Below are 27,578 nucleotides of genomic sequence, written 5' to 3' on the forward strand. Positions count from 1 at the left end.
AGCTAACCACGTTGTTCTCCATACGACATTACATTACACGCAAAATTAGTTAGTTAGTTTTTTATGATATGTACTACCATGTTCCCATATTTTGTAATAAACTCATTCAGAGGTATCACAAAGACCAAGCATTGCATCTGTTTCAGGTATCGATGCTACACACAGAAAATAACCTGCAATTTAACTGTTTTCAAACTCTCGTAAATTACACCGTTTTGACACCCTGCATACACTTAGCGACCATCAATCAGTCTGTCTTAATGCTGTTTCTTTGTATGTATACCCACTGAATTTCGTTTAAAAGCATGATAGAAATGCCATGCCAAACCGTTCAATAGGTGACAAGGTAGTACAAGATACCTATATTTCACAGTCAACAGAACCACATATAACTCAAAACGATACGCAATGCAATGATCAGTGGCATCAGAATACAAGGTACAATTTAAGTTATAATTAATTTTTCACCTGTTTTGGAATGTTCAAATTATATAAACATATGCAAAAGAAAAAGGTCTATTATTTGCGAAATACTGAATCATACTCTACCGACGGTTCACAAGCAACAGTATTTTGGTTCTCTCTATTGTTAGTGTTTTACCTGTTTAATTGTTTTCTCCACTTCAAAGATGCCGGCGATATCATTTTCTTCTAGATCCACTTCATCCTTATTTTCCCGCTGTTGAATCTGTTTAGTAATATTTTGGATGAGATCCCTATGTTGACGCTCTTGAGTAATTAACGATCTCTGAATCCCAGGATTTCCTAGCTGAAAAAATATTCCAAGTTACGTATATTTGGAAACAAGTTATTTAATGAAATTTTGTAGATAATTTTAATCTCTTATAATATTTTACGTATAATTAAATTATCAAGAAACGATCTTTTTCTTGTATCTGCTGTTAATTTCAGATATCTTGTATTATTAACCAGTCATAAAAATTAACAGCACTTCAAGCATACTAAATAATTCTTTGAAAGCAATAACAAATTAAAAATTTCTACACGTCCGATAAACGTGTTCACAATAAACTTTAACTATCTTATTAACGCAATAACTTAGGATGGATATTAATAATCATAGATTTTTTTCACTTACAGTTTGTTTGTACCGATTATTTTCTATTGTGTTCTGAAGAACATTCGAATAGTTTTGATAGTATTGTATTTAAAATGTTCTTAAGTTTCATAAAATGGACATTCCAATTTTGTTTTGAAATATGAAAATATTGAACACATATTAACTTAAAATCTCATTAACATAAAAAATGTTAAATATACAGTTATGCCTCAACAAAATATTTTAGGTTTTTCCAAGAATTTTTGTTCAGTGTATATAAAATTATAATATATATATTTATTATTATAACCAATGTTCTGTTCTGTAGCCTGGCAGCATTATCCCCACCCAGTATTTCAGTTAACCTAACTTCTACAGTACTTTATCAAGTTTCTCATCCTACTGTAATACATGATAAATCAAACTAACATAAATGACATTTGTTGAAGTATTTCTGAAGTCGGGAGCTATAGTGAAGGATATAAAAGGCACAGTTCCAAGTTGACGAATCATCCAAGCTGTTGGGTGGACCCAGTCGTAAAGGGCACTTGTCCAATTTTTGGATAGCAGCGGCCAACCACCGACATCATTCAACATCTTTTTCAGTGTAGTTACTCCATTAACGATGTTATCGTCTTTTGTTGTTGTTGGGTTTGTTTTTTTGATGGGAAGAGAAAAACGATCAGTTTACTTGACATACTGCAACTTACATAGATTGGTAAACTGAGAAAATATACCTTCGATTTGTTGTGCTATCTGCAAATAACATTCCGAAAATAAAATAATAAAGAACAGCATACGACTGTATACAAGTAAACAAACATCCAATAAAACGGCACTAGTCCACCAGTGACATAGCGGCAAACTCACACAACTAGAAAACGGGTTTCAATACCCCTGATAAACAGAGTCCAGAGAGCCCTTTGTGTAGTTTTGTGCTTAACTCCAAACAAAAACAGTACTAAATCAGGATATGATATAGAATACAGTACTAAACCGGAATATGATATAGAATACAGCACTAAACCCGGATATGATATAGAATACAGCACCAAACCAGGATACGATACAGAATACAGCACTAAACCAGGATATGATATAGAATACAGCACTAAACCAGGATATGATATAGAATACAGTACTAAACCAGGATATGATATAGAGTACAGTACTAAACCAGGATACGATATAGAATACAGCACTAAGCCAGGATATGATATATAATACAGCACTAAACCCGGATATGATGTAGAATACAGTACTAAACCAGGATATGATATAGAATACAGCACTAAGCCAGGATATGATATAGAATACAGCACTAAGCCAGGATATGATATAGAATACAGCATTAAACCAGGATATGATATAGAATACAGCACTAAACCCGGATATGATGTAGAATACAGTACTAAACCATGATATGATATAGAATACAGTACTAAACTAGGATATGATATAGAATACAGTACGAAACCAGGATATGATATAGAATACACTACTAAACCAGGATATGATATAGAATACAGCATTAAACCAGGATATGATATAGAATACAGTACTAAACCAGGATACGATATAGAATACAGTACTAAACCAGGATATGATATAGAATACAGTACTAAACCAGGATATGATATAGAATACAGTACTAAACCATGATATGATATAGAATACAGTACTAAACTAGGATATGATATAGAATACAGTACTAAACCAGGATATGATAAAGAATACACTACTAAACCAGGATATGATATAGAATAAGTTTTTGATATGCTTTATTTCCACTTTTTTCTGATGTACTTTCAAGAAAGAAAAAGTTATTATCAAATATAACTGTGAAAGTTTTGTTAAAACATATTGAAATATAAATACTTAGTTTCGTCAAGAGTAAATCGATATTATAAAAATAAATTAAGTAAAACGAATAGTGTGTGGGTGTGTTTTCTTATAGCAAAACCACATCGAGCTATCTACTGTGTCTACTAAGGGAAATCGAACCTCTGATTTTAGGGTTGTAAGTTCGTAGACTTATCGCTTAATTACTACTAAATAAAAAAGTGAATAAACAAAATTATACTTGTTGAGAACATTTGTTTCGTTTTTCTTTTTAGATTAAAATATATATATATATAAGGTTTGGTTTTTTTAACTTCGCGCAAAGCTACTCGAGGGCTATCTGCGCTAGCCATACTTAACTGAGCAGCGTAAGACTAGAGGGAAGGCAGCTAGTCATCACCACCCACCGCCAACTCTTGGGCTACTCTTTTACCAACGAATAGTGGGATTGACCGTCACATTATAACGCCTCCGCGGTTGAAAGGAAGAGCATGTTTGGTGCGACCGGGATGCGAACCCTCGACCTTCAGATTACGAGTCGCACGCCTTAACACGCTTGGCCATGCCAGGCCATATATATAAGGATGATAACTGCTACCCCAGTTACAATGATGACTGTGAGTTCAATAAAAATAACTGTGATCCCAGTAACAATATTCATTTTGATCTCGGTATCAATAATGGTTTGATCCTGGTAACGATGATAATTTTGATTCCGGTAACAATAATGACTTTTTTTTCCAGTTGTTGTTTTGTTTTTGAATTAAGCACAAAGCTAAACAATGGACTATCTGTGCTCTGCCCACCACGGGTATCGAAACCCGGATTTTAGCGTTGTAAGTCCGCAGACATACAGCTGAACCACTGGGGGGCTTGATTCCAGTAACAATAATAATTTTTATCCTACTAACAATAATGACTTTGATCTTGCAATGTTTTTCATCCAGACAACAATTCAGTTTTTCTTCCTTAACAGCCAATTAAAATCTACTGAAGGATCTAATCGAATGGACAACACCTATAGTGAATAAATATTAAAAAGTTATAAAGTGTTGTTTCGGTTTTCGATATTCTACCTGCTTCCAGACTCTCTTGTTGACCGAGTTAAATTCGTTAATGATTAACACCGAAAACCTTTAAATAGCTGAATATTACGAGTTACTTATCGATTTATCCTTAGAAGTATGTTTTCCCTTTTATTTAAAGTGTGGTGCAACGCACCGTAAAGCTGGTAATTTTTCTCGTTTATCACTTCGTCAGAAAAATGTCCTAAACAACTGGCCTTTTTTTAAATTAGTGTCAGTTAGTTATGTCTTTCTGAGATCAATGAGTAGTAATTGTCTAATTTTTTGCTTCTAAAAGCGTAAGCTATCAAATATTTATTTACATTTTATAAAACTAACGAAGGACTGATACGAATGTGAAAAGCAAAACTTACCCATTTTTAGGCACGATGTGTACATTTTCTTCATCTGAGTTACAGCAGATGATGGATTAGTTAGAGAAATCCCATCAAGAAGAGCTAGAGACAAACACACACAAACAACGACAAGAAAAAAACATTGTGTGAACTCGTACATGTAGCAACTTCTCTAAATTAGTGTGTGTGTTTATTAGCTGTTGGACAATTTCTTAAAATTCCAGAGTAAGCATAACAACCGTTCACTTATTAGGTCTAACTTCACAAGTAAGCTACATTTAAAGAAATATCTTACTTCATTAAGTTCGTATACTGACTAATATAAATTATGAACTGATTTCTTATTGACTGATTAACAGATTCACTAACACAATAAGTGGATATTTATCATTCTGGATTACGAGAATTCAACTACCACTTCGATGTTGCATGATCTGTGAATAAGTTAAAGTCGTGTCCATATATGTTGTGATGGAAATACCTCGGGACTTTGACATCACTTAATAGCCTCTTCGAGTTTTACACAATCGTTTTCCAACTGCTCTCACGTATTCTTTCGCATGTTGTACTTGTGATAACGCTACTTTTGTTACATAACCACTAATATGTTCAGCTACTGTGAGAGGATCTTCAAGAGGTGAGCATGTTAATACAGAAGTAATGGATAGTTCTTTCTTTAGTTTGTTCACAATGACCACTCCAACCAAACTTGTTTGTTTTTTTAGTAGTTTGTGTAAAGGACAAACTGTCAAAGAATGATTTTACAAAATGAAGACAGTAAAAGCACAGTCCAAAAAAACCTTTTACCTCACACTAGTTTTATGGTTTTAACCAATTCTGGATAGATTCGATATTTGCTGGATTCCTAAAAAACAGTCCCTGTCCATTGACCGTATATTCCAAGAAACTAAGTTGTAGCTGAAACAACTTATAGTTCTTGAGATTCAGTTCAAGGTTCTCACTCCTCAACTGGTAAAGTACTTTTTTTCTTGCCCATCACTTATTTTCACATGTGATTACATCATCCAAATAGATGAGTATAAATTGAAGATTTCAGATAGAACACATTCCATTCAGACATATCAAGTGCATTACAACATAACTTATTTCCTGCAGCAAAAGATGCCTTTTCTAAAGTTGCTTTGTATACTTGCATCCGCCAATATTCTCTCTTCAGGTCCAACGTTCAAAACCATTTTGACTAAGATAAAACATCTAAAGCGAAAGCAATCCTTAACAATGAGTAACATTCTTTCTTTTTTGACTTACAGATCCACTATATTTCTTGATTTCATTAACCTTTCAAATCCATCGTTCTTCTTCACAAGTAAAATAAGTGAAAATCAACGACTAGTACTTGGATCCATTACTGTGTATTCATTTATGGCCTCAATTTCTTTCAGACCATCAATCTTATTTTTCGCAAATGGAAGTCATATGGTCAACGTAAATGCTGGGGTTACATCTCCGCTATCTGTTTAATAAGATATTTTATTTATCCACTTTGAGTCATGATATCCACTGAAGAAGGTAATTTGTTATTATGTAAGCGAGTAATGTAAGAATTTCACATCTTCAACCATACAGTTCTTGTAAATAAGATGAAAAGTTTCCGTTATCGTTACATCAGACTTCCCATACGTTTTTTCTTAGGTGACCAACTCCGGATTAAGGCATGAGCTTATCGGACTGAAGCCCAGGGCCTCAAGCTATGACTACAAATGTATTGCACGTAAAGGTTCTGTCTCGAGGGGGCCTAAATAAGTTGATAAACCTAGGGCCAATAAAACCCTCAATCCGACCTTGGAGGCGACTAGTTACAATTTTCTTTGTTGTGAAGTTATTTCTTGTACAACGTCACAGTTTACAAAGTTTCATCCCATTACACTTTATTAATATTTAATACTTATGAAATCGACGAAGTTACTTAAAATCAAATCGAATACACTTTGTTCAAACATACAAACGATTCATAAATTACCTAACTAGTAAATAGGAAAGAATACGAAGCAATTACATGTATTAAAATGATTTTTTTGTAAGTGGTACAGGCAATAAGTTCTACAGTAATATAACAAATATTATAATAATAAAACTAGTAAACAACAGTTTTTTTTATGGATACATTTATATTGATAATAACCTTTGTTTCGTTTATGTTATGTTATCTCTCCTTTAGCACAGTACCGTAGAATTAATAAAACATAAAATGTCATATAAACAACTTGTAGTCTATGAATATTTCCGTATTGTTGTTTTAACACTCTTGTGTTTTATGAACTTTATGAGTTTTTCGCAATTGAAATTATCTTTGTATGTTTTTACATATATTACATATTTCTGCATTAATTTTAAAGAATAATTTCTTAACAGACCTGTTTTGTTAACGTGACGAAAACACGTGCCTTTGTTGGACCGTCTTAAATTTACAGACCTATAACTCTAGCATCCGGGGTTTGATTCCCTGCGGTAGCTTAGCCCTCAAACAAATAAAGTTGTGGCCAATTACAAAATCGACGTTAGCAGAATGTTCGGTTCTTTTTTTTAAAAAAAATGTTTAATCGATTATATCAGAGGGTAGAGTACGTTATATTAAAGCGACCCGAGTGTGCAAATCAGCAGTTATAATCGATATAAAGTTACGGTACAACAGACTGTATAAGAACTACATTTAACATTTAGCATTTCATAGATAGTGCGATGACACCGCAAACTGACCGGTTTTGGGAATGGTATATAACAACTCTTTCCGACGCAAAATATTCATAGTCGTAGATCATAAAGATGTGTCCAAATCGAGGATTTAGAGTTTGTTTTTGTTGTTTTTTTTCTCATCGTCCAGCCAATTGTGGTATCAAACGAAAGGCCCCTTGGGCAGTGACGTATTCAGATAAGACAAAAGATAGATCTGTGTATACTTAATAGCATTGGAAAACAACAGACTATGGATCAACTTAGGACACCTAAGTGCAACAGACATAGTGAGCCAAGTACGCTGTCTTTTAACAGTTACGAAATAACAGTAGTAAAAGCTGCCCATGTTGCCTTAGGCAACAGTGCGCGACGTCATCAAGAAGGATCTTCATCTGAAAAAGCCACACAAGTCATTCTCAAGTAGCTAGAAAATGAAACACGTATTTATGTGGATCCGTACGCAAACATACCAATCGGACGTAGCGCCTATGAATTTCTGGGTGATAGGACTGTTGAAACAGCGTTGGGAAACAGTTTTCTCCTACTCAACAGAGGGATAGGTGTAATTTGGACATGACAGCCTTGCGACACAACTTTTTCTAACCGAAACTGTGCTTCAGAGCTATTGTCAATATCCATAATCGTAAGGAAGAGCATAACTGGATGTGGTGATACAAACTGTAACGGTGTGATAGTTTTCAAGATCGTTTAATATAACGTATTCAACTTCTGTAGCCACGTTTACATGATTTACTGGAATAACAACTACAGCTTATGATTTACGAGTTATTGCAGGAAATGAATGAAAATCTGAAGCAGCAAATCACTAAACCTTTTAGCCTATGTGTTGTTTGAAACTCCAATTTCTTTCTCACATCATAGATGCTATCTTTAGCAGAATCAGGGATGACAGCTTTGTTGATCCAACCTCCACAGGAGTAGGTGTAAAAGTCAGAACAAGGGTCTACAGACTGGTTCATGGACGCTAGGAGGCCAGCCGCTAAAATAACAGAAGTTATTTTTTTAATCTTTTAAAATCACTGGTTCAGAATAACTATTCACATTTTATAAACCGAAGACGGCGAAGTTTTGTCTTGTTTTGTTTTACGTTTATGTAAAATCCTATAATTAAAAAAAAAGGATTTTTCCTACTTTTTAAACCTTTGAACAAGAAAAATAATAACAGTGATAACATCACTTAAGCTGCAAAATGTTTTTGTTTCTCATCGTCCAATTAATTGTGGTATCTGACGAAAGGCTCCTTGAGCAGTGACTTATATATATGATAAAAGACAGATCTTTATGCTGTTTCTTCGCACCTCTGATTTTGAATCTGAAATGAGCAAATTAAGGGGAAGGTGAAAAAAACAAAACAAAACGCCTGCAGTGTAAATGAGTTTTATCGCGATTGTTAAGGCTGTTAGTTTCCAATTCTTCGAAAGCTTTCGATGTTTAAAGATAATTATTTCACATATCTCAGTCAATATACTATCGGTTACAAACTAAAAGTCACCAAAACCCTATTTATATTGAAATTAAATGAACAAAAACTTAACCAGAAATTTGACCTTCAGCGGTGTGGTTTCAATTGTCATATAATAAACTAATATTTTCACGAATGTTTTCATACGACTTCAGCATAATTTACAAAATAGTTAGAAGACAGACATTTTATTTATTAAAAAAACAGAAATAGTCTTTATTAACTTTTCACTTCATGCCAGCAATAAACAAAATAAATCGTCAGTGTAAAATTAAACGTATAAATAAATTATACATATATGACTTGTACAATATATAACTGATTAAAATGGTTTTGAATATATTAATTGAAAATAAATTTTCAAACATACGTTGGTATTCAAATTCAACAACTATACCTTTGCAAGAGTCCGGTAAATTTTCTGATTATTTCAACAAGTTTGTTTGTTCGTTTTTTTAAATTTCGCGCAAAGCTAGTGAGGACAATCTGCTAACATTAGTTAGTTTCGATGTAGTGCAGTTGAAATAACCTAAACTACATTACTAGTTTTTGTCATTTCTTATACATGTTCTGTGCCAGTGATTGGACCAGCCACTATTATTAGTTTATTTACATTAATTACAAACCATAAACAGAATATATCCTGCTCTTTTTTGAGGTGACTGTCCGAGAAATCAGTATCTTAGGCAATGCTTGAACCGTGTCTTTAGCTGTTAGTTTGACCTGCAGAACACCCAAAAACTTAACACGTGTATTAGACGGAACTGTAATGTAAAAATATGCAGTCTTGAACAAACATTTGCATATTTTGTAACAAATGAGGTCATTGTTATGAAGGTAGAGTGCAAATGACTTAGAGTAATTAACCATTTACTTATGTAATTTATAGGATGAGACAAGTTTTATGAACATCATGAACGAGTTATTAGAACAGGAAACCAATTTTACCAAAAACTGTATAAAGACATGTGATTCGGAATTGCACATATCATAACTATACCAAAACATCTATAATGAAAAAATATAACATTAAATTATTATAAATAGGGTTTGTAACGTTATACCACTTTGTATTAAATATCCAGCACTTAGTTGGCCCTCTTCACACTCTAATAACCTCCGAAAGGCTACGCAGCATGTTATCGATGAGGTTTGTGATGTAATTTATTGTGAATTCATCTTAACTATCGCTAGAACGAGCTAGAACTTAGCTGCAGCAACTGATTTAGACTATTTTCTGGCTTATTTATGTCCAACATTTCTCAACGGGATTAAAACCTGGAAACTATGTTGGCTATGGCATTTTGGTCGAGAAAATCTTGTACCACAAACACACTGTGGGAAGTGGTATTGTCATCCTTGAACACAGAGTTAGTGCCAAATCTTGCCCTAGCATATAGCAGAAACATAATCTCAATGTAATAGCTGTAGGACACGCCATTGACGTTTCCCTAGAGGATATGAAGAGTAGTTTTCCACCATGATGAATGGCTACCCAAACATATACTGCACAACCCAATATTGTTACCTACATATATTTATAAAATATGAAAAATACAATCGTCGTCGTTGCTTAACAATTAACATCAAAGAGAACTCAACGTCTTCATGAAGACGGAAGTATGTGTCATGCGTCCCATAGCAACATACTGAATGCACTGAAACTCATGCGCTGTATTGCCACTCCCTGTGTAATGCCATTCTATCTTGAGCTTTTACGAAGATTAGACAACCACGTTGATTTCAAGTTAAAACAAATCATCAGGGATTTTACTTGATAAACTAAAGGTTTCACAGGTATTTATCCATTAATTTCATTTATCTTTTATTGAAAAGTAAAACATAGCATGCATGTATAAGTGTATTGTGTATAGGTCAAAACTATGAAGCATTTAGCCGGTGTTGTGTCCTCTGTGAGATCATTTTGCATTGTGTATCAGCCATCCAAAATTTGCTGCCAATCACCAGAACAGGCGCATTGTTTTGAAGTAATATTGACTATAAACACAACATGATGAAAGATAGTTCGCCTGATAGTGACTTTACTTTTCCTCAGAGTGTATTAACTTCACATAGGATAATTCGTTTCTGCTATGTAAACTATGTCTTTATGTTACATTTCTTTTGATTTGTAGCTTTACTCTTAATGGTATATTAAATGTTCAATCTAAGTTAATCTTGATTTTCTTTATTATTATGTATTACCTTTGGTGGAATTTAGGTGAGCTTCCTCTTTTACATATACGCATATTTTCATAACCAGATTATTTCTAATTTGTAATAATGAATTATTAATCAGAGTATGAGTTTTCAATGAAAACTGCATTGAAAACGCAGTTCAAAATAGCACATCTTTCTGAAATGTACCTTGGTACATTTACATTATTATAATTTACCATCTATATTTCATATTGATGGCATTTTGAGAAGGCCCTTCACAGTTTACCTCAGCCCCCCTCCAACGAAAATATTCTGGCGCCGCCACTGCCGAAAATAACGTTATCATTAACGACACTCAGTTTCTTCTAACTAGAAAATAAATTACAACATTGAAAAATATATATAGCTTAAAGCACACCTTTATGGGCACATACTAAGCTACGTCTATCCCCTATGTATGTCAAATCAATCACTACACTTGAAGGAACAAATAGGTAGCTGTTCACTAACAGATCTGTAATCACGTGTGATCTGATCTCACTAGTTTAAACCTGTACAACTTTCTTAAACCTGACGTTAATATGTTCTATTTGGTGGAGTTTTGGGTTGAAGAATAAACACAAGGAAAGTACATTAGTGCCACCACTGTCCAATTTGTCCAAAGTTGTCAAAAATATCTCTCCTCCCAAGTTCTCTACATGAATCATAAAATATTCCCTTCTGCATTATCAAAACAGCTGAAAAGCCAGGTTTAAAGCATCTCTCATTTAGCTAGCAAACCAGTTAGGCTGAATCATGTCCCATACAGCATCTGTGTAGGTGGCAGCATATGTCATTCATAAAGTAAGGTTAACAGAATCAATGGGTGTGTCTTCAGCAGAACCACCGTAGTTGCTGCTGTATTATTTTAATACTTGTCTGAGGTTACTAACCCACACCCTGTTGCTACTGGTACAGCTTGAATTAAACACATAATGTCTCTAATTCCCAGGTTGTAACACAAGGAATCACTAGGAAGTCACTCCGTACAATTACCAACTGAAACATCTTTTATAACTAAACGTTACAATTAATCAGTTAAATTGTCAAAGACACCTCGTTTACAAGCATTAAGATAGATGATTAAAATGTTTACACGTTCTACAATAACTCCAATTTGCTGAATCCGAAAAAAAATGTTTTCATCACGTTTTTCACAGAACGTTAAGTAATTTTACATAAGTGGATCATATTCATTGAAATCTGGTCACATTTTGTTAAGCTTAAAATGTTGACAACCACTGGCTATAGATTTTTCTTGACCAATCGCGACATTAGAGTCTTACTAAACATTAGAGAACCCAAACATAATTATAAAAAAATGTTCATTGTGGTAAACGAAATAATATTTTGATATTAAACAAAGTTCTTTCTTCCCAATTTCTAAAAAAAATCTTTACATGATAAAAATAAATGAATATTATTTGTTATCCGTCCTGAAAACATTTTATCATGCCTAATGTTTCGTTTTTATAAATACTGAACGAGACAGATACATTATTATCCTATAGCCGAATGTGTTTTTGTGACTTAGTACACATTTATAGTACTGTAGTACAGTTTTTTGTTATTATAATTAGTATATGAGCTCGAATATCTTTCTTCATCACGTTTTTCACAAAATGTTTTACGTACTTTTATATAAGTGAATCAAATTCATTGAAATCTGGTCACATATTGTTATGCTTAAAACGTTGACAACCACTGGTTATAGGTTTCTCTTGACCAGAAGCGACGTAAGAGTGTGATGGTTTTATTGTCTAGAAATTTTTACATGGAGAAAAATCCTGAAAGATTCAAATTATAGACAATTAAAAGAAGTTATCACAAAATACTTTATTAACCTGAAGATGACCTAAGGAGATCGAAACATTGCTCTGTAATTTATTTTAATTAAAGTTTTGGCCCTGCATGGCCAGGTGGATTAAGGCATTCGCCTCGTAATCTGAGAATCCCCGTCGCACCAAACATGCTCGCCCTTTCAGCCGTGGGGGCATTATAATGTGATGGTTAATCCCACTATTCGTTGGTAAAAGAGTAGCCCAAGAGTTGGCGGTGATGACTAGCTGCCTTCCCTCTAATCTTACACTGCTAAATTAGGGACAGCTATCACAGATAGCCCTCGAGTAGCTTTGCGCAACATTAAAAAAAAAACAATTAAAGTTTTAATACCCATACCAGCCGTCTTAAAAATACATAAAATGCTTTGGTTTCTGTCCTTAATCGAAAGATAACATAACATAGCTATTTACAAGTTTAAGTCAATGCTTTCTCTATAGTTAAAGAAAAAAAACATTGATTTCACTTATGAAAAGTTTGTTTTCAACAAGCTGCAAGAAGATAAACACTGTTTACGTGAGCTTTAGTGTACTGTTATTAAGGTTCCACTTGGAAACCTATCAATATTTTATACATCTCAAACACATTACAGTTAAGATGAATCAATAATTTAAAAGTAAACCATGCTTCTAGTAATGAAATAAAATTTATTCTGAAATAAAAGATTCATAATTTGGTAAAATGTCTTAGTAAGTTTTATGAATCTTCCAGCGTCACGCCAGTAGAACCTCCAAGTAATGCTTACTATAACCTCATTTGGATCTTTTGTTCCGTTTTATGTTGAAAACAGTCATCTATATTCCCGATGGTACAACAACAAATTTAAAGACTTATAACACTGAAAATTGAGTTTCGATACCCACAGGGGGCAAAGCACAGATAGCTCATTGTGTAGATTTGTGCTCAACAATAAATCAACATACTTGTAATGACTAATAGAACTGAAACAGTTCTATGATGTTCATAGTAATATTTACTTATCACAATTAAAACCTAAAACAAGCAGGACAGTATACTGAGTCGTGTATCTAAAAAGAAAAATCGTCGGGTGCAGCAAAGAGCCACTGATAAATTTGCTTGTTTATTATTAAGCACAAAGTTACACAATGGTACGTCTGTGTTCTGCCCATCACGAGTATCGGAATTCGGTTTTTAGCGACGTGAGTCCGTAGACATACTGCTGTGCCACTGGGGGCGATGCTGATAGAAGACTTAGAGACATATTCTTACTGGAAAAAAATTGAAATTCAGACAGTAAAATATAAGTTTTCCTGCATTGTGAGAGGAACTTTTATTTGGTTTTGTGTTACAAAAAATAGCGTTTATAAGTCTGTAGTTTTGGAAGTACGAGTGTTTCTCAATGCCATATATTTAAAGCGATAACATAACATGAGGTAGAAACTATGTGGCAAAACAATTTTGGACATGTTTATAATTACGTTAGTGTTGATTTTTTTAAATTTTCATATGATTATTGCAATTGTTTCTTTACACCTGTGATTAACGACATATTTGACAAGACAACTGAGGAGGTTTGGTTTGGTTTGGTTTGTTTTGAAGTTCGCGCAAAGTCACACTAGGGCTATCCGCGCTAGCCGTCCCTAATTTTGCAATGTAAGACTAGAGGGAAGGCAACTAGTCATCATCACCAACCGCCAACTCTTGGGCTACTCTTTTACCAACGAATAGTGGGACTGACCGTCACATTACAACGCACCCACGGCTGAAAAGGCGAGGAGGTAGCAGTATTCACATTATTTGCAGCGCTGAATAAAATGTATACTTCATACAATTACTGTACACTATCAAAAAGAATTACAGATCTAGCACATCTTTGGTTGAATGAAAAACTTGCCCGATTATTATCACATGTGGTCTACGTGTCTTTCGACAGAATTAAGTGAGCAGTTTGATTGAAAGCTGCGATATATTTATTATAGCGTTGTTGTTGTTTTGAATTAAGCACAAAGTTACACAATGGGCTATCTGTGCTCTGCCCACCACAAGTATCGAAACCCGGTTTTCAGCGTTGTAAGTCCACAGACATACCGCTGAGCCACAGGAGGGCTTATTATAGCGTAGCTGAGTCAAATGATAAAGTATCTTAACTTTCTAGCTTTGCAGTTCGTACAAGTCACGTCCTCGATTGATTGCCGATTAATTCGACAAACATGCCTTATCTGGTATTGTACAAAGAATCATTATGAAACGGTCAGATTAATTATGTACAGTAGGAAAAAGCAAACAAGGCTGACGAAAGTATTGTGATAACGGACGAGAGTTTAAGTTTTGTATTATTAAAAGCATCTTGATACCCTGATTACTCTAGCTTAAATCGTGTTTTACATTGTTCAAGTTGTTTATAAATTTTCAGAAACATTCAAGATTATGAGCTAAACATTTATTTACTGACGACTAAACCACCTATAAATAATAAGTCCTCTTTATTTATATATTATAATTTACCTTCAATGTTTTAAATATCATGGTAGAGAATTTTCCTCTAAATACAATTAATTATATCAGTTTTTTTATAAATGTAGCTACAATCGTTTCGTTAAAATTGTTTCAGTAATGACACTTCTCAAGATGGGTACGTTCTAAATTTTGCGGAAAAAAAGTGTATTTTGTCGACGGTTGTAAAGACCGCGAAACTAGAAAAACACATCTGAATCCGTAGATTTCCAATAAAATATATCCTATTTAACACCCACACAATGTCAATTTCATTTTACGTTTTCAAGCTTTTGTGTTATTTAAGTTGTTACTTATAAGTGTCGTTGTTTTGTCTTCATATTCTCAGGCCTGACACTACTCTGATACCACTTAACAATATCGTGAAGTTTAATGTTTGTTCCCAGGAATTCAAGTTCTAAAACGAGTCATTTTGTTTATAACCAAAGAACGCTTACAACCGTTGGGGCACCTTAGACACTTTTGCGTCATCGGTCATTCTTGGACAGATTTAGATAATGGTGCCCATATCTTTTCTAGGTACCCGTCCCTAATTCAGCAACGAAAGACTAGAGAGAAGGCAACTAGTGAGCACCACCCAACCCCACCTCTTGGACTACTCTTTTACTACGACTAAAAGAGCGACTGGGATATGAACCTGCGACACGCCAAGTGTGAGTCGGTTATGGCAACCACCAGACTATCTAAAGCAATGGAGCACGACTAACAAATCAAAATAACAACCAAATTGTTGCCATCGGCGATTTGATTTGTTTTTATATAAGTGTAAACGTATATTTGATTTTTAAATGAAACTTGTTTGAAGTCGATTAAAAAAAAGGCATTATCACCGTAATGTTTGTTTTTCTTCATCGTCTAAAATCAATTTAAATAACAAGAAAGCAGGAGCCACCTTTGCTGAGTCTTAGATTACCAACAGAAATGAAAAAGTGGTCAGTTTCACTGTACAGAAGAATGTTCAAATGCAATTTCATTTGGGCAGTTAAATTTGTGAGATAATATGTATTATATTATATGTAAACAAGTGAGCTGAGAAAAAAAATGGAGCTGAAATCGCGAGATGATGTATTTTATTTAAATATTAGTCTATTTTAATAGTTCTTGTAAGTTAAAGAATATGCGTTTCTGAGACAACAAAGGTCCAATTTTGAGATAATTATAACAATAAGTTAAAAAAGGAGTGGTAACAAAATACACATATATCCACTTACCAGCCTCCTTGCACTCGTCAGTCAAGCAAACCGTTTTTTTCTGCTGCAAAATAAAAGTTTGGGATATTTTCCGTTGTTTTCTCTGTGAATATCATAAAGGTAGTTTTATAAAGTAAACTAGAGCAATCTTAAATTATTTCTAATGTTTTTCACTTGAAATGTGGGTGAAATTACAACACCTCGAGTAACGTATGAAATACACTCTTCATAAATCAACCACCGTGAACTCGAACCTTCATATCAATTTTTCTCTTACTCAGAAAAGCTATCTTAACTGGCATTTTTTTTCGTTAATTGAAAATTTAGCATATTTTTTATTTCCATTTGATGAATTGCAAAGGTCATTCTAGTCAATATTGTGACTTTATTTTAGGAAGTAATCTTAAAGACGAATTGTGTTCTACAGACATTATTGCAATTTTATAGCGAGCTCAATTATAATAGATTTAATTCAGTCTTTTTTGTTTTTGAATAAACCGTAGAATTTACTCTCTGTGGTTGGAAATACGTTCGCTATATAGTAGTTTGTTTGGTTTGAATTTCGCGCAAAGCTACACGAGAGCTATCTGCTCTAACCGTCCCTAATTTAGCAGTATAAGACGAGAGGGAAGGTAGCTAATCATCACCACCCACCGCCAACTCTTAGGCTACTCTTTTATCACCGAATAGTGGAATTGATCGTAACATTACAGCGCTTCCACGACTTAAAGGGCGAGCATGTTTGGTGTGACGGGAATTCGAACCCGCGACCCTCAGATTACGAGCCGAGTGCCTTAACCACCTGGCTATGCCGGGCCTCGCCATATATTATAAAATTAAGAATGAAGTGCTTTGTGATTTTGTCAGCATTTTCTTTTTACTATATGAAACTTGTTGACATGCCTTTTTGCTTATTAAATAAGACATTTAAAACTTACGAAAACATACCAAGCTGACATTATAGATTATAATAGGACGTATATATCATGATGAATGTAAATAGTTATAAAATAACTATTAATACATATATAATAAAAATCCATTTCATATCAATAACTCTCAGTTTTCGTAATCAACATTGAACACATTAATAATACAAGATGTAATTTAACATACTAACAAAACAAACATTGCACAAATAGCAAGCTTACCGACAGTTTTCCTAAAAGTTAGTACCACAGCGATGATGGCCACTGTACCACAACCCAGAACTGTTATTAAAGTTGCGAGAATCAACCACTTCCGAGCGATCTAAGAAGACAAAATGTGACTAAATCGCCAAACACCACATCTAACACACTGATGTAACATTTCCTATAAATAACTGATATTAGTTCATGACGGTACGGTCTGTTTCTACATATTACTGTGGCATGAAAGCATATCATGTGTTTGCCCCCCCCCTCTCCAAGTTGATATTAAAATTTTTAGAATTTCTCAACGTATTTTCTATTGAGTGTTAATATGGAATGTCAACTGAGGGATTCACTAATTTATTCACAAAACTAGATCATTCACATGATCTTTCTCGTCGGAAAGATTACCGCATTTTATAATATAATGTAAAGGAATAGTGATCATTTCCACTGAAATACTAGGTTATGTTCCAACGATGCAACATCCCTTGTTTCGAAATAAGAGTAACTGACGGTCACTCTTATAACGCCTGTAACCCGAGAAGATCATTATTATTAGTATATAACACCAGTTTTCTCAGCCACAATTGTATGAGATAGTTAGAGATTTTAACAAATTAATATACATATAGCTCCCTTTTCTTTAGTACCGAACGTAGTTTATTAGAAATTTCGAGAACCTTAATCTCAAGTCTCCGCCTTATAACAAGCAAGCTCTCTTTTATTTAGAAAGTTTGTTCATCCTTGCGAGTGAAAAAAAAACTATGGTAACCTAACATCTTACACCAATTAAAATGAACGACAACATCATGATCTCCAGGTGCATCTTCAAACTAGGTTATCGTTTTTTTCACTCGCATTAACAATTTTATTTAAATAAAACCAATGTAGCCTCACTGAGAGCTAGGACAAGTAAATTTATAAACTACATATGGTGATTGTATTGCTGGAATTTGGCCCTTAAACCTTAAACAAAAATCGTAGATGATATTAGGTTTAAACACACACCTTAACTGTGTTTGCAGATACAACTTTTGTATGACATTTTTAACTAATTATTAATAATTATACAATATTTACTCATGCATGGTAAATATGTAATAATCGGATATTTAGAAACTTTAAATATATGTGACGTAATGACACTTCTCTTACTTAAGTAATTACGAAGTATTCTATGTGTGTTACTTTCTTATTTTTTGAGTGCAAAGGCACATAGTGAACACTCTGCACTCTTTCAACTTTGAGCAACTCTTTTCCTGATTTTGGCATTTTAAGTCCTTAAATGGCCCGGCATGGCCAGGTGGTTAAGGAACTTGACTCGTAATCCGAGGATCGCAAGTTCAAATCCCCGTTCCACCAAACATGCTCGCCCTTTCACCTGTGGGGGCGTTATAAAGTGACAGTCAATCCCATTATTTGTTGGTAAAAGAGTAACCCAATAGTTGGCGGTGGGTGGTGATGATTTGCTGCCTTTCTTCTACTCTTATACTGCTAAATTAGGGACGGCTAGCGCAGATAACCCTCGTGTAGCTATGCGAGAAATTCAAAACCAAACAAACTAAACCTTAAATTTATCGCTGACCCACCGCAGGACTTTTTTAGATGACAAAAATTGGAGTATCCTTTTTATGTAAGAATTATTTGATGTTATTAAATTCTTTATGTAAAACTCATACGTGCTGGATGTATTATAGACATCAGGAAACAGTGTTTTAACTAAAATTTTCTTTAAAACATTTGAAATATAACTTATAAAATGAACGTACAATTCCTTAAAAGTTCTTTTATGGTACACTTTAAGTTTGAAATTACTTTTATTAAAGTGTCCAGAAATGAAAGTTTATGATGTTCCTAATGTCTCAACGTTGCAAATGTTGTTGAAGATAGTCAGTAATTTGACTGGAGTTCTTAAAGAAGTATCACCCACATATCTACAATAGTTAGAGAAGTTTAAACTGTTGCGAGCAATTTTCTAATTATTGTTTTTCACAGAAGCACAAAAATAAATTGACTAAAGATGGGACCAACTTTGAGCCACTAGCATCATCGTAGACTTGATCATAAATATTGCTGGAACTACCAAATGTAGTAGTTTCTCGAGAAATGTCTTTTGAGAATATAGCTCCACAATGAATGTCCCACATAATACTTTATCTTTGATTGTGTTTGGCTTTAAATAAAGATTGTTTAATTGCGTTATACACTGTGATAAGTTTCTATGAGCTACAACATCTTTTTCAACATTACTGAAAACATACTTTTAATAACTGAAAAGAACAATTGTAGGTTGTTTTATAAATGAATTTTACCTACCTGTCGATTTTAACTCTTTAACTTTAACCATTTGGTCCATCCCAGCTTTTAAAAAAACTTTACTGTTTTGTGATTCAAGCAGAAGCCTTAGATAGATGTTGTTAAAACACCTAGTAAACTACTTTTGGTACTACAAAAAATGTGATAGTTTGTCGAGAAATGTCTTTGAGAATATAGCTTTACAGTAAACGTAGCACAAAATACAATTGCCTTTATCTTGGATTGTGTTTGACTTGAAAAAAAGATTGTTTTATTGTGTTAATGTTTCTACGGCTACAATCAATTACTATAAGTGAAATAATTACTAAATTGCTTCAATCATAGATATTTTTTTTACGTTGAAGGGATGTCTTAATTATGAACCACTTTAACTGTTTTCTTTTAAGTTATCCGTTTCCTGCAGTCTTATTTCATAAAATATTTATTTGATTGGATGTCAAAGGTTTGACATTTTTGTTGTATGTTAAATTCTCAGAATTACTTTCATGAAATGGCCTCAGATGGTTGTTAATGTTTTCTGATACCAGTTTGTCCATCTAAAACCTTATCTCGAGCCATTACAGTAGTTGCAAATGCACAGCTTGAAGACACTGACTCTCTTGTTGCAATTACTTTCAAATTTGGTGATTTGTAAATGCATAAGCACCTAAAATTATCCCTTTTTTAGAAGGAACACATTAAACAACTTTTCGATGCGAAATTCTTTATTACGCTGTTATGATTTAGTGTGCAATGCCAGAAATTTAGCATTTTGAAGAATATGACTTTTGAACCGTAAATCAATGGAAGACATCCTTCCAGCAGGGTCAGGCTACTCCACAACTAATTTCAAACAAGAGGTACTGCAACTGTTTAATAGCTTGTCACAGGAAGTCGACCTTCCAGCAAGGAGAGATCAGGCTACTCCACGACCCTTTCACACTTTTTAGCATTATAATGTGAAGGTCAGTTCTATTAACTTGATCAAAAAGAGTAGCCCAAGAGATGGCTGTGGATGTTGTTTTCTCGCTGCCTTCCCTCTAGTCTGTAACTGTTAAATCAGATACACTTTACTCAGAAAGTCCTCGAGTTGCTTTGTGCGGAATTCAAAAAAAAATACAAAATCAATCTTAATTTGATCCATCACACAGAACACCAAATACGGGTGGTGCAAGAAAATTTTTAAGGCCTAGGCACACATCGTTATCTCCAGGGACTCTGAATCAGGACCGCATTATGGAGTTGAAGACCCAGAACAAATTTTGTCGAAAGGCCTCTGAACTAGATTTCGTTTGCAAGTCTAATATACGTATAAAACGACTGAAATAACTGTTGTCATAAAAAAACACAAATGCAATATTTTTTTTTCCATGAGACATCCACTTTTTTAGTTATGTTATTATTTTTTCTTTTATTTGAAGGCCATTTAATACAGATTAATACGACTCTGCTTGTATTGTTCATGTTACCATAACTTGTGAACGTCCCTCCCTGTATACCTGAAGACACATTCCTTTATATTACGCTTTGTCAAATTAAATCTTTGACAAATAAACATGGACAATTTAACGGTATGACGTTATAGTAATTTCACTTTTTTTAATTTTTTGGATCGGTATTGATCTCCCGACCTTGTAGGATTTGTTCCATTCATTTTAATCAGAACAACTGTACAGTTTAACACATTAATTTCAATTCAAACTATTGTAAAATTTGATTCACTCACTTCAATCAGAAAAACTGTAGAATTTAATACATTAATTTTAATTCTAACAACTGTATAATGTGTTATATTCCTTAGAAAACCTAAACTAAACAGACACTTGTAAGGTAGTTTAAAACTATAAGATTAACTGACTTCTCCAGAAATCAGCCCACACCTATCATAAATTTTGAATAATCGAATGCCAATATTTAAAAAAGGAATTATTCATGACAGGAAAATGTTTTAAGGTTACGTTTGACATAATGTATAAAGAGGAAACTTATTTTAATTAGTCCTAGGATTACGATGAAAGAGAGGTTCGATTTATTTGGAATTTTGCGCAAAGTTACTCGAGGGTTTTCTATGCTGGAAAGAGAGAGAAGAACTACATACAGACAAAAGTCATTATAGACTATCTGCCTATTTCAAATTTGATTTTGTTGTTCCTTTTAAATATGTAGTCTCCCGTTAGGTCAACGGTGAGTTGACGTACTTACAACAGTAAAGTCAGAGTTCGATTTCCCAAGATGGCTTATTGTATTGCTTTGCGTCAAACACATGAACATCTAGTTTTATATCAAATAATTATTTTTTTATAAGGTCGTCTTTCAAAAGGAAGTATTAAAATGTTTTAGAAACTTTTAATTCAGTACACGATTTCTGTTTGTGACCTATCTATATTTAATGCAATCTACATTGCACATGATCTAAAATAGATATCAAACGAAAGTCATCTAACGGCAATGGATATTTCAAGTTCTGTAGGCTTTGTCTTGAAGGAAAAATAAACCTGTTCAAGCTTAAATCCGATAGCTGATTAAAATGTTTCATTCCCAAATTGCGAGACTCTTCAGTTTTGTATTTATATTTCTTGTATATCTTTCTGAACCAGAACTCAGTCTCCATAGTAGAGGTCTCAACCTCTGCCCAAATTACAGATACGTTAATGAACTCAAACTTTCCGACCTGCCGGAATCCTCTCGAAAACTAAGACTTCGCGAATCTTTTCACAACAAACTCCACCTCACTGAAAATCAACACAGGCCGAACTTTAATAAAGTCTTAATGGACTCTAAAGGGAAGGCAGCTAGTCACCACCACCTATTGCCAACTCTTAGTGTACTCTTTTACCAACGCATAATGGGATTAATCGTGACTCATAACGCCCCTACGACTGAAAGGGCGAGCATATTTGGCGTGAAGGGGATTCGAACCCGCGACCCGCGGATTAGGAGTCAAGCACTCTAACCGTCTGACCATGCTGGACCGAAGAGTAAGATGAAAATGCTTAAATTATTAATACCTAGTTGTACACAAAATTACTGACTAATTATTAATTAGTCTTAAATGACAGTGTTGACCATAAGCCATGACAAGTATAATAAATTTGAGTTAAAAGCGTATTTGTTTAGTTTCACTTTTTCTTATATTATATTTAATTTAAATATATTCAAATTAAGGTTAACAAGATATACCCGCGACCCTCAGACCGCGAGTCGAATGCCTTAACCACCTGGTCCTATAACAGAAGAACCAGAAGAGAAAATGACCCAAGTAAAGTTGCCAAGATTAATAAACTGAACCAAGAGAAGAAGGAATAAAGAACTTGATAAATGAAAACTCTGCTTTAAAAACACTGGGATAGGAAAACGTGAAAACTGGAAACGAAGATATGCGAACTAAATAAATGATTGAAAACAGGGCAGTAAAGAATTTCCACAAGTAAATAAAGGGGTAAAACTAAGATAGTATTAAAGCTTGGTTAACAAACGTATCAACAGAGTCTGAGATCGGTCACATAGTAAAAACCAAGATAAAAGGTAAGGGGCTAATTACAACTACTGGCTTATTTACCCCTAGAAACAGTCATTTTATTTCATTTCTCATCAAAGAAAGACTCAGTCTTGATAAAATTTATGACACCTTTAGAATAATAACGAAATCAGTCGTACTTTTTTTCAGATATAGGCGGTAGTAACACAAGAGTTTGGAACCGTTTAGGGGTATAGCTCCTGAAAACAAGTTTGTTTTTTGAATCCCTTTTGATCGAATGTATGGTTTGGTTTGGTTTTGGAATTTCGCACAAAGCTACTCGAGGGCTATCTGTGCTAGCCGTCCCTAATTTAGTAGTGTAAGACTAGAGGGAAGGCAACTAGTCATCACCACCCACCGCCAACTCTTGGGCTACTCTTTTACCAACGAATAGTGGGATTGACCGTCACATTATACACCCCCCACGGCTGGGAGGGCGAGCATGTTTAGCACGACGCGGGCGCTGATCGAATGTAATGGATTTACTATTATACACTTATCTTATTATCTGCGTTTGTTTCAGTTTGATGCATACATGCTTATTGTTAAATATGTATTGCGCAAGTTCTGCCTGTTCTTTAAATTTCTATAAGATACTCGAGAGTAAGAAACAACATTGTAATTACCAGTATTGTTGTCAATTGAACTTTCTAGAACCTCGCCTAAAAGTTTATAAATTGATGCGCCAAAAGACAGTAAATATTATTATATATTGGACAGCTACTGTCTGTATAATTGTGATTAACGTTTATTTATCGGAAAACTACAGAACTGCACAAAGAATGTTTATAAATATTGAACATTACAAACTTTAATGAATTAACTTTCGACGTTAGTATCTCTACGAGGACATTAGATATTGTCATTAGGAAAACCCCACGTGTTAAGAATAGAGCTAGCTAGCATTCCCGTCAAGCCAATATATCAACATAAAATAAATTCACTCGTCGTGAGTTTGTTTGTTTTTGAATTTCGCGCAAAGCTACACAAGGGCTATCTGCGTTAGCCATCTCTAATTTAACAGTGTAAGATTAGAGGGAAGGCAGCTAGTCATCACCACACACCGCCAACTCTTGGGCTACTCTTTTACCAACGAATAGTGGGACTGACCGTCACATTATAACGCCCCCCACGACTGAAAGGACGAGCATGTTTGGTGTGACCGGGATTCGAACCCACGACCCGCAGATTACGAGTCGAACGGCTTAACCCACCAGGTGCCAGGCGCACACTCGTCGTGGACCGTGACCGTTCATAAAATACTCAGTTCCAGACCAAGTAAAAGAGTGAATATTGTTTGTGTGTTTGTGAAATATTTGTATATAAATAATTATTTGTAATAACCGTTATTTTAAATTGTGTTGTTTTTTTAATATTAAAATATATTTGTGTATCAGTCTTGTCGGCAAATATAATAAATTTAATACATATCGACATTGAATTAATTTCTAAATTTAAATTTCCGGTTATTTGAAATCATAGTATGTAAAGTACCTAACATAATAAATCGGAGACTCGTCCGAGATAAATTATAATATGTAACAAGAGAAAGAGAGATTTTGTCTCTGCTGATTTCTCACGTTTAAAATTGTTACGAAATCACGTGAAGCATGTGGATCATACTTTTCATTACTATGATGATAAAAAAGTCGTGAACTAGATAAATCCGATTACAATGATTATCTGCAACGCGATAGTGACAAATATATAAGAAATTTTTGTATCAAAGTAGAAGATGTATATGTTTTTCAAACTGAGCTGAGCATGCGCAGTAGGCTGTATGTTTTCTATTGGACGCTGTAAGCAAAGCATTTTAAGAAGAATTTAGTAAAAATATATATATATCTAAAGTTTTAACTTTTTTATTCCAAATTTTGTTTTAAGCGTAATGCCACACAAAAGAACTAACTGTACCGTGTCCATATCAGAAATCGAATCCTAGATTTTAGTTGTATAATCTTTCAAGCTTGCTGCTGAACCAGTAGTTTGGTCATCAGTTATTATGTACTAATCATAGATAAAGAGATGAGTTCTGGGAAATGAAAAAACTTATTAATTTCCGATTAGTGTAAAAAATGTAGTAGTTCAATAGTATTTTGTCAGACGATCATTTTCAGTCGTCAAATAATTTGACATAATTTTTTCATTATTTTTATATTTTTACCGTATTTTAGTAAACTAGATAAAATGTTTCGGTTACACATGTGTGTGTGTGTTCTTTTTAAAAACGCCACATCGGGCTATCTGCTGCGACCAGATTGGGCCCAAACAGTTGGCCTGCAGCTAGCTGTACGGTCTGGCACACAATCCAACAGAACTCCCAGCCCTGAAACTTCACGTGGGTTAGAAAATTTTCAGCCACGCTCGATTTCAGTTTAAATAAAAAGGGAGATAGTTTTCGAAGGTAAGAAATACATTTATCTTTAAGTCTGGAGGCTTATAACGATAAAAACCGGGTTTCGATAACCATGATGGGCACAGCACGGATAGCCCATTTTGTAGATTTGTGCTTAAAAATAAACAAATGTTTTGTATTAACATTAGAAGAAAGTACTGTATTTAACCAAATTTAATTATTAAATCATTTAAAAACATATTACCAGTTTGTTCCTTTAAACAATACCTCTCATATTTATCAATCTCAAGTCTTCTAAGCATTAGGTCGAAAAACTAAGGTAAACTAAGGTAAACATTTGGGGGGTTAAACTAAGAAGATTAACTCTTGCACACATAACTAAAACAGACGAGAGGCATAACATGATGGGATATTATTACGTGTCACAGGTATGAAACTGTAACTGGTATGATAAAGTGAAAATAATATTACAGTTTTGAATTTTCAACTAGACCTTATTTACACTATTTTTACAGCTTTTCCTTTCCATCTATACGAAACATTTTATTATATGTATTTCTTCCTTCCATCCTATCTTTCCATCACACCACAATGGTCCCCCAATGGGTCAGCGATAAGTTTACAGATCTAAATTGCTTAAATTCGGGGTTTAGTTACCCGTGGTGGACAGAATGAAGATAGTCCTCTTAGTAGTTTTACACTCAAAACAACATTTTGTTTTTCATTCATTTAGTTACAGTGACGAAATTGGCCCGGCTGTAGAGCTCTGAATTTCGGAGTTCTCGGTGCGTTATAAAAGTAACAATTAATCCCTTAACATGGGTGGAAGGATGATACTGATTGGCTTCCTTTCCTCTATTCAGTAAATGTAAATAATGGACAAAATTAACTGAGTTTTGGGGTTTTTGTCATAAATATAGAATGAAAACACACCAATACAAATTGTTTAATTATGACAGTTGTGCACTATATGATGAAGGCTCTAGCCTTGAAATATTGTTAAAAGTAATAGTTCTTATGCAAATTTCAACCATCACTTCCATTATTTTTCACTAGTATACTACAGCTAGAGTACAGCCTGTATTTAATTATCTGAAGTACACTTTTGTTAGTATTCCTCCTCTTTTAGAACAAATCTTATTATATACCAAACATTCTTTCCTTTACAGTAACACGCTTCTAATAGATTTAAAATTAAGTGAATTATCTTTCACAGTTATTTTAAAAATGTAAGGGCTATAAAGATGTCAAAAGATACTGACGTATTCGAATATTAATTATTATTATAAGGTGCCTTAAAATGTCTTTATAATGTGAAGAAATGTTAAATGTTTTGAGTATTTTTTTTTCTTGTTGTGTTCAGTCACCTAAAATTGTTCCCGTTTGATTATTCAATAAGTTAGACCTTAGAAAGCATTTTAAACTTAAAAAAACAACAACAAAAACTTACCGTCATACTTATGAGCTTATGCAGAAATCTCTAGTACAACAGTCCCGTCCCTTCTATCTAAAATCTACGCTGTCATTGGTAGCTAAGCCTTTTTTTAACAGTGTTGTATGTTGCAAAAAAGATTGTTAGTTGAATAAAAAGGCCTATTGGAAGAACTAACTAATTTATCTAGAATTGAATACGAAATCATTTGTTATCGTTGAACTTTACAACCGAAGCCTAGTTACATCTGGATGATAAAGCAGATAAGGAGAATACAAGGTTCGAAATTAGTGACATCATTACACATTTACTGTCTCTTACAGTAATAACACTTATACTTTAAATATTTATTGACATCGACCACGATATACAAATAAACTGACGAGTAACATGAGAAAACAACCAACTAAATGATAATAATTATCATTTAATTCAACAGCAGCTAAATATATTTCCGTCTCAATTATAAATTATTTTCCAACTGGTATTAATGTGTAACAGGTGGATTGTTTAAAACGTCTATCTCTTATGGCATATTCTAAATGTGTTGAGATCGATTAAAAGTTAAGGAACTGTCCTTGAAGAATCTATCCACTATTCCTTCATGTGCAAATAACAAAATATTTCTAGCACGAATGCA

The 27,578-nt window shown here is 33.8% G+C and overlaps 1 protein-coding gene across 3 annotated transcripts; it reads right to left on the reverse strand.

Annotated features, from left to right (window-relative positions):
* On the reverse strand, positions 1–27,075 carry LOC143232304 (neprilysin-1-like). 3 transcript variants are annotated; one of them, XM_076467545.1, is made up of 7 exons: positions 26,957–27,061; positions 17,354–17,453; positions 16,224–16,305; positions 7,849–8,016; positions 4,341–4,424; positions 1,490–1,695; positions 6–769 (listed from the first exon to the last, which is right to left on the reverse strand). In XM_076467545.1, the coding sequence occupies exons 4-7, from the start codon at positions 7,994–7,996 to the stop codon at positions 590–592; spliced, it is 618 nt and encodes a 205-aa protein (XP_076323660.1). In that variant the 5' UTR covers positions 7,997–8,016; positions 16,224–16,305; positions 17,354–17,453; positions 26,957–27,061; the 3' UTR covers positions 6–589. The 3 variants fall into 3 exon arrangements, with proteins under 3 accessions (XP_076323659.1, XP_076323660.1, XP_076323661.1); XM_076467546.1 differs by having other exon boundaries at positions 7–769; positions 16,224–16,266; XM_076467544.1 differs by lacking the exon at positions 16,224–16,305 and having other exon boundaries at positions 1–769; positions 26,957–27,075.
* Between the last annotated feature and the right edge of the window lie 503 nt (positions 27,076–27,578).

The sequence above is a fragment of the Tachypleus tridentatus genome, chromosome 11 (assembly GCF_004210375.1).
Source record: "Tachypleus tridentatus isolate NWPU-2018 chromosome 11, ASM421037v1, whole genome shotgun sequence".
Taxonomy (NCBI): Eukaryota; Metazoa; Arthropoda; class Merostomata; order Xiphosura; family Limulidae; genus Tachypleus; species Tachypleus tridentatus.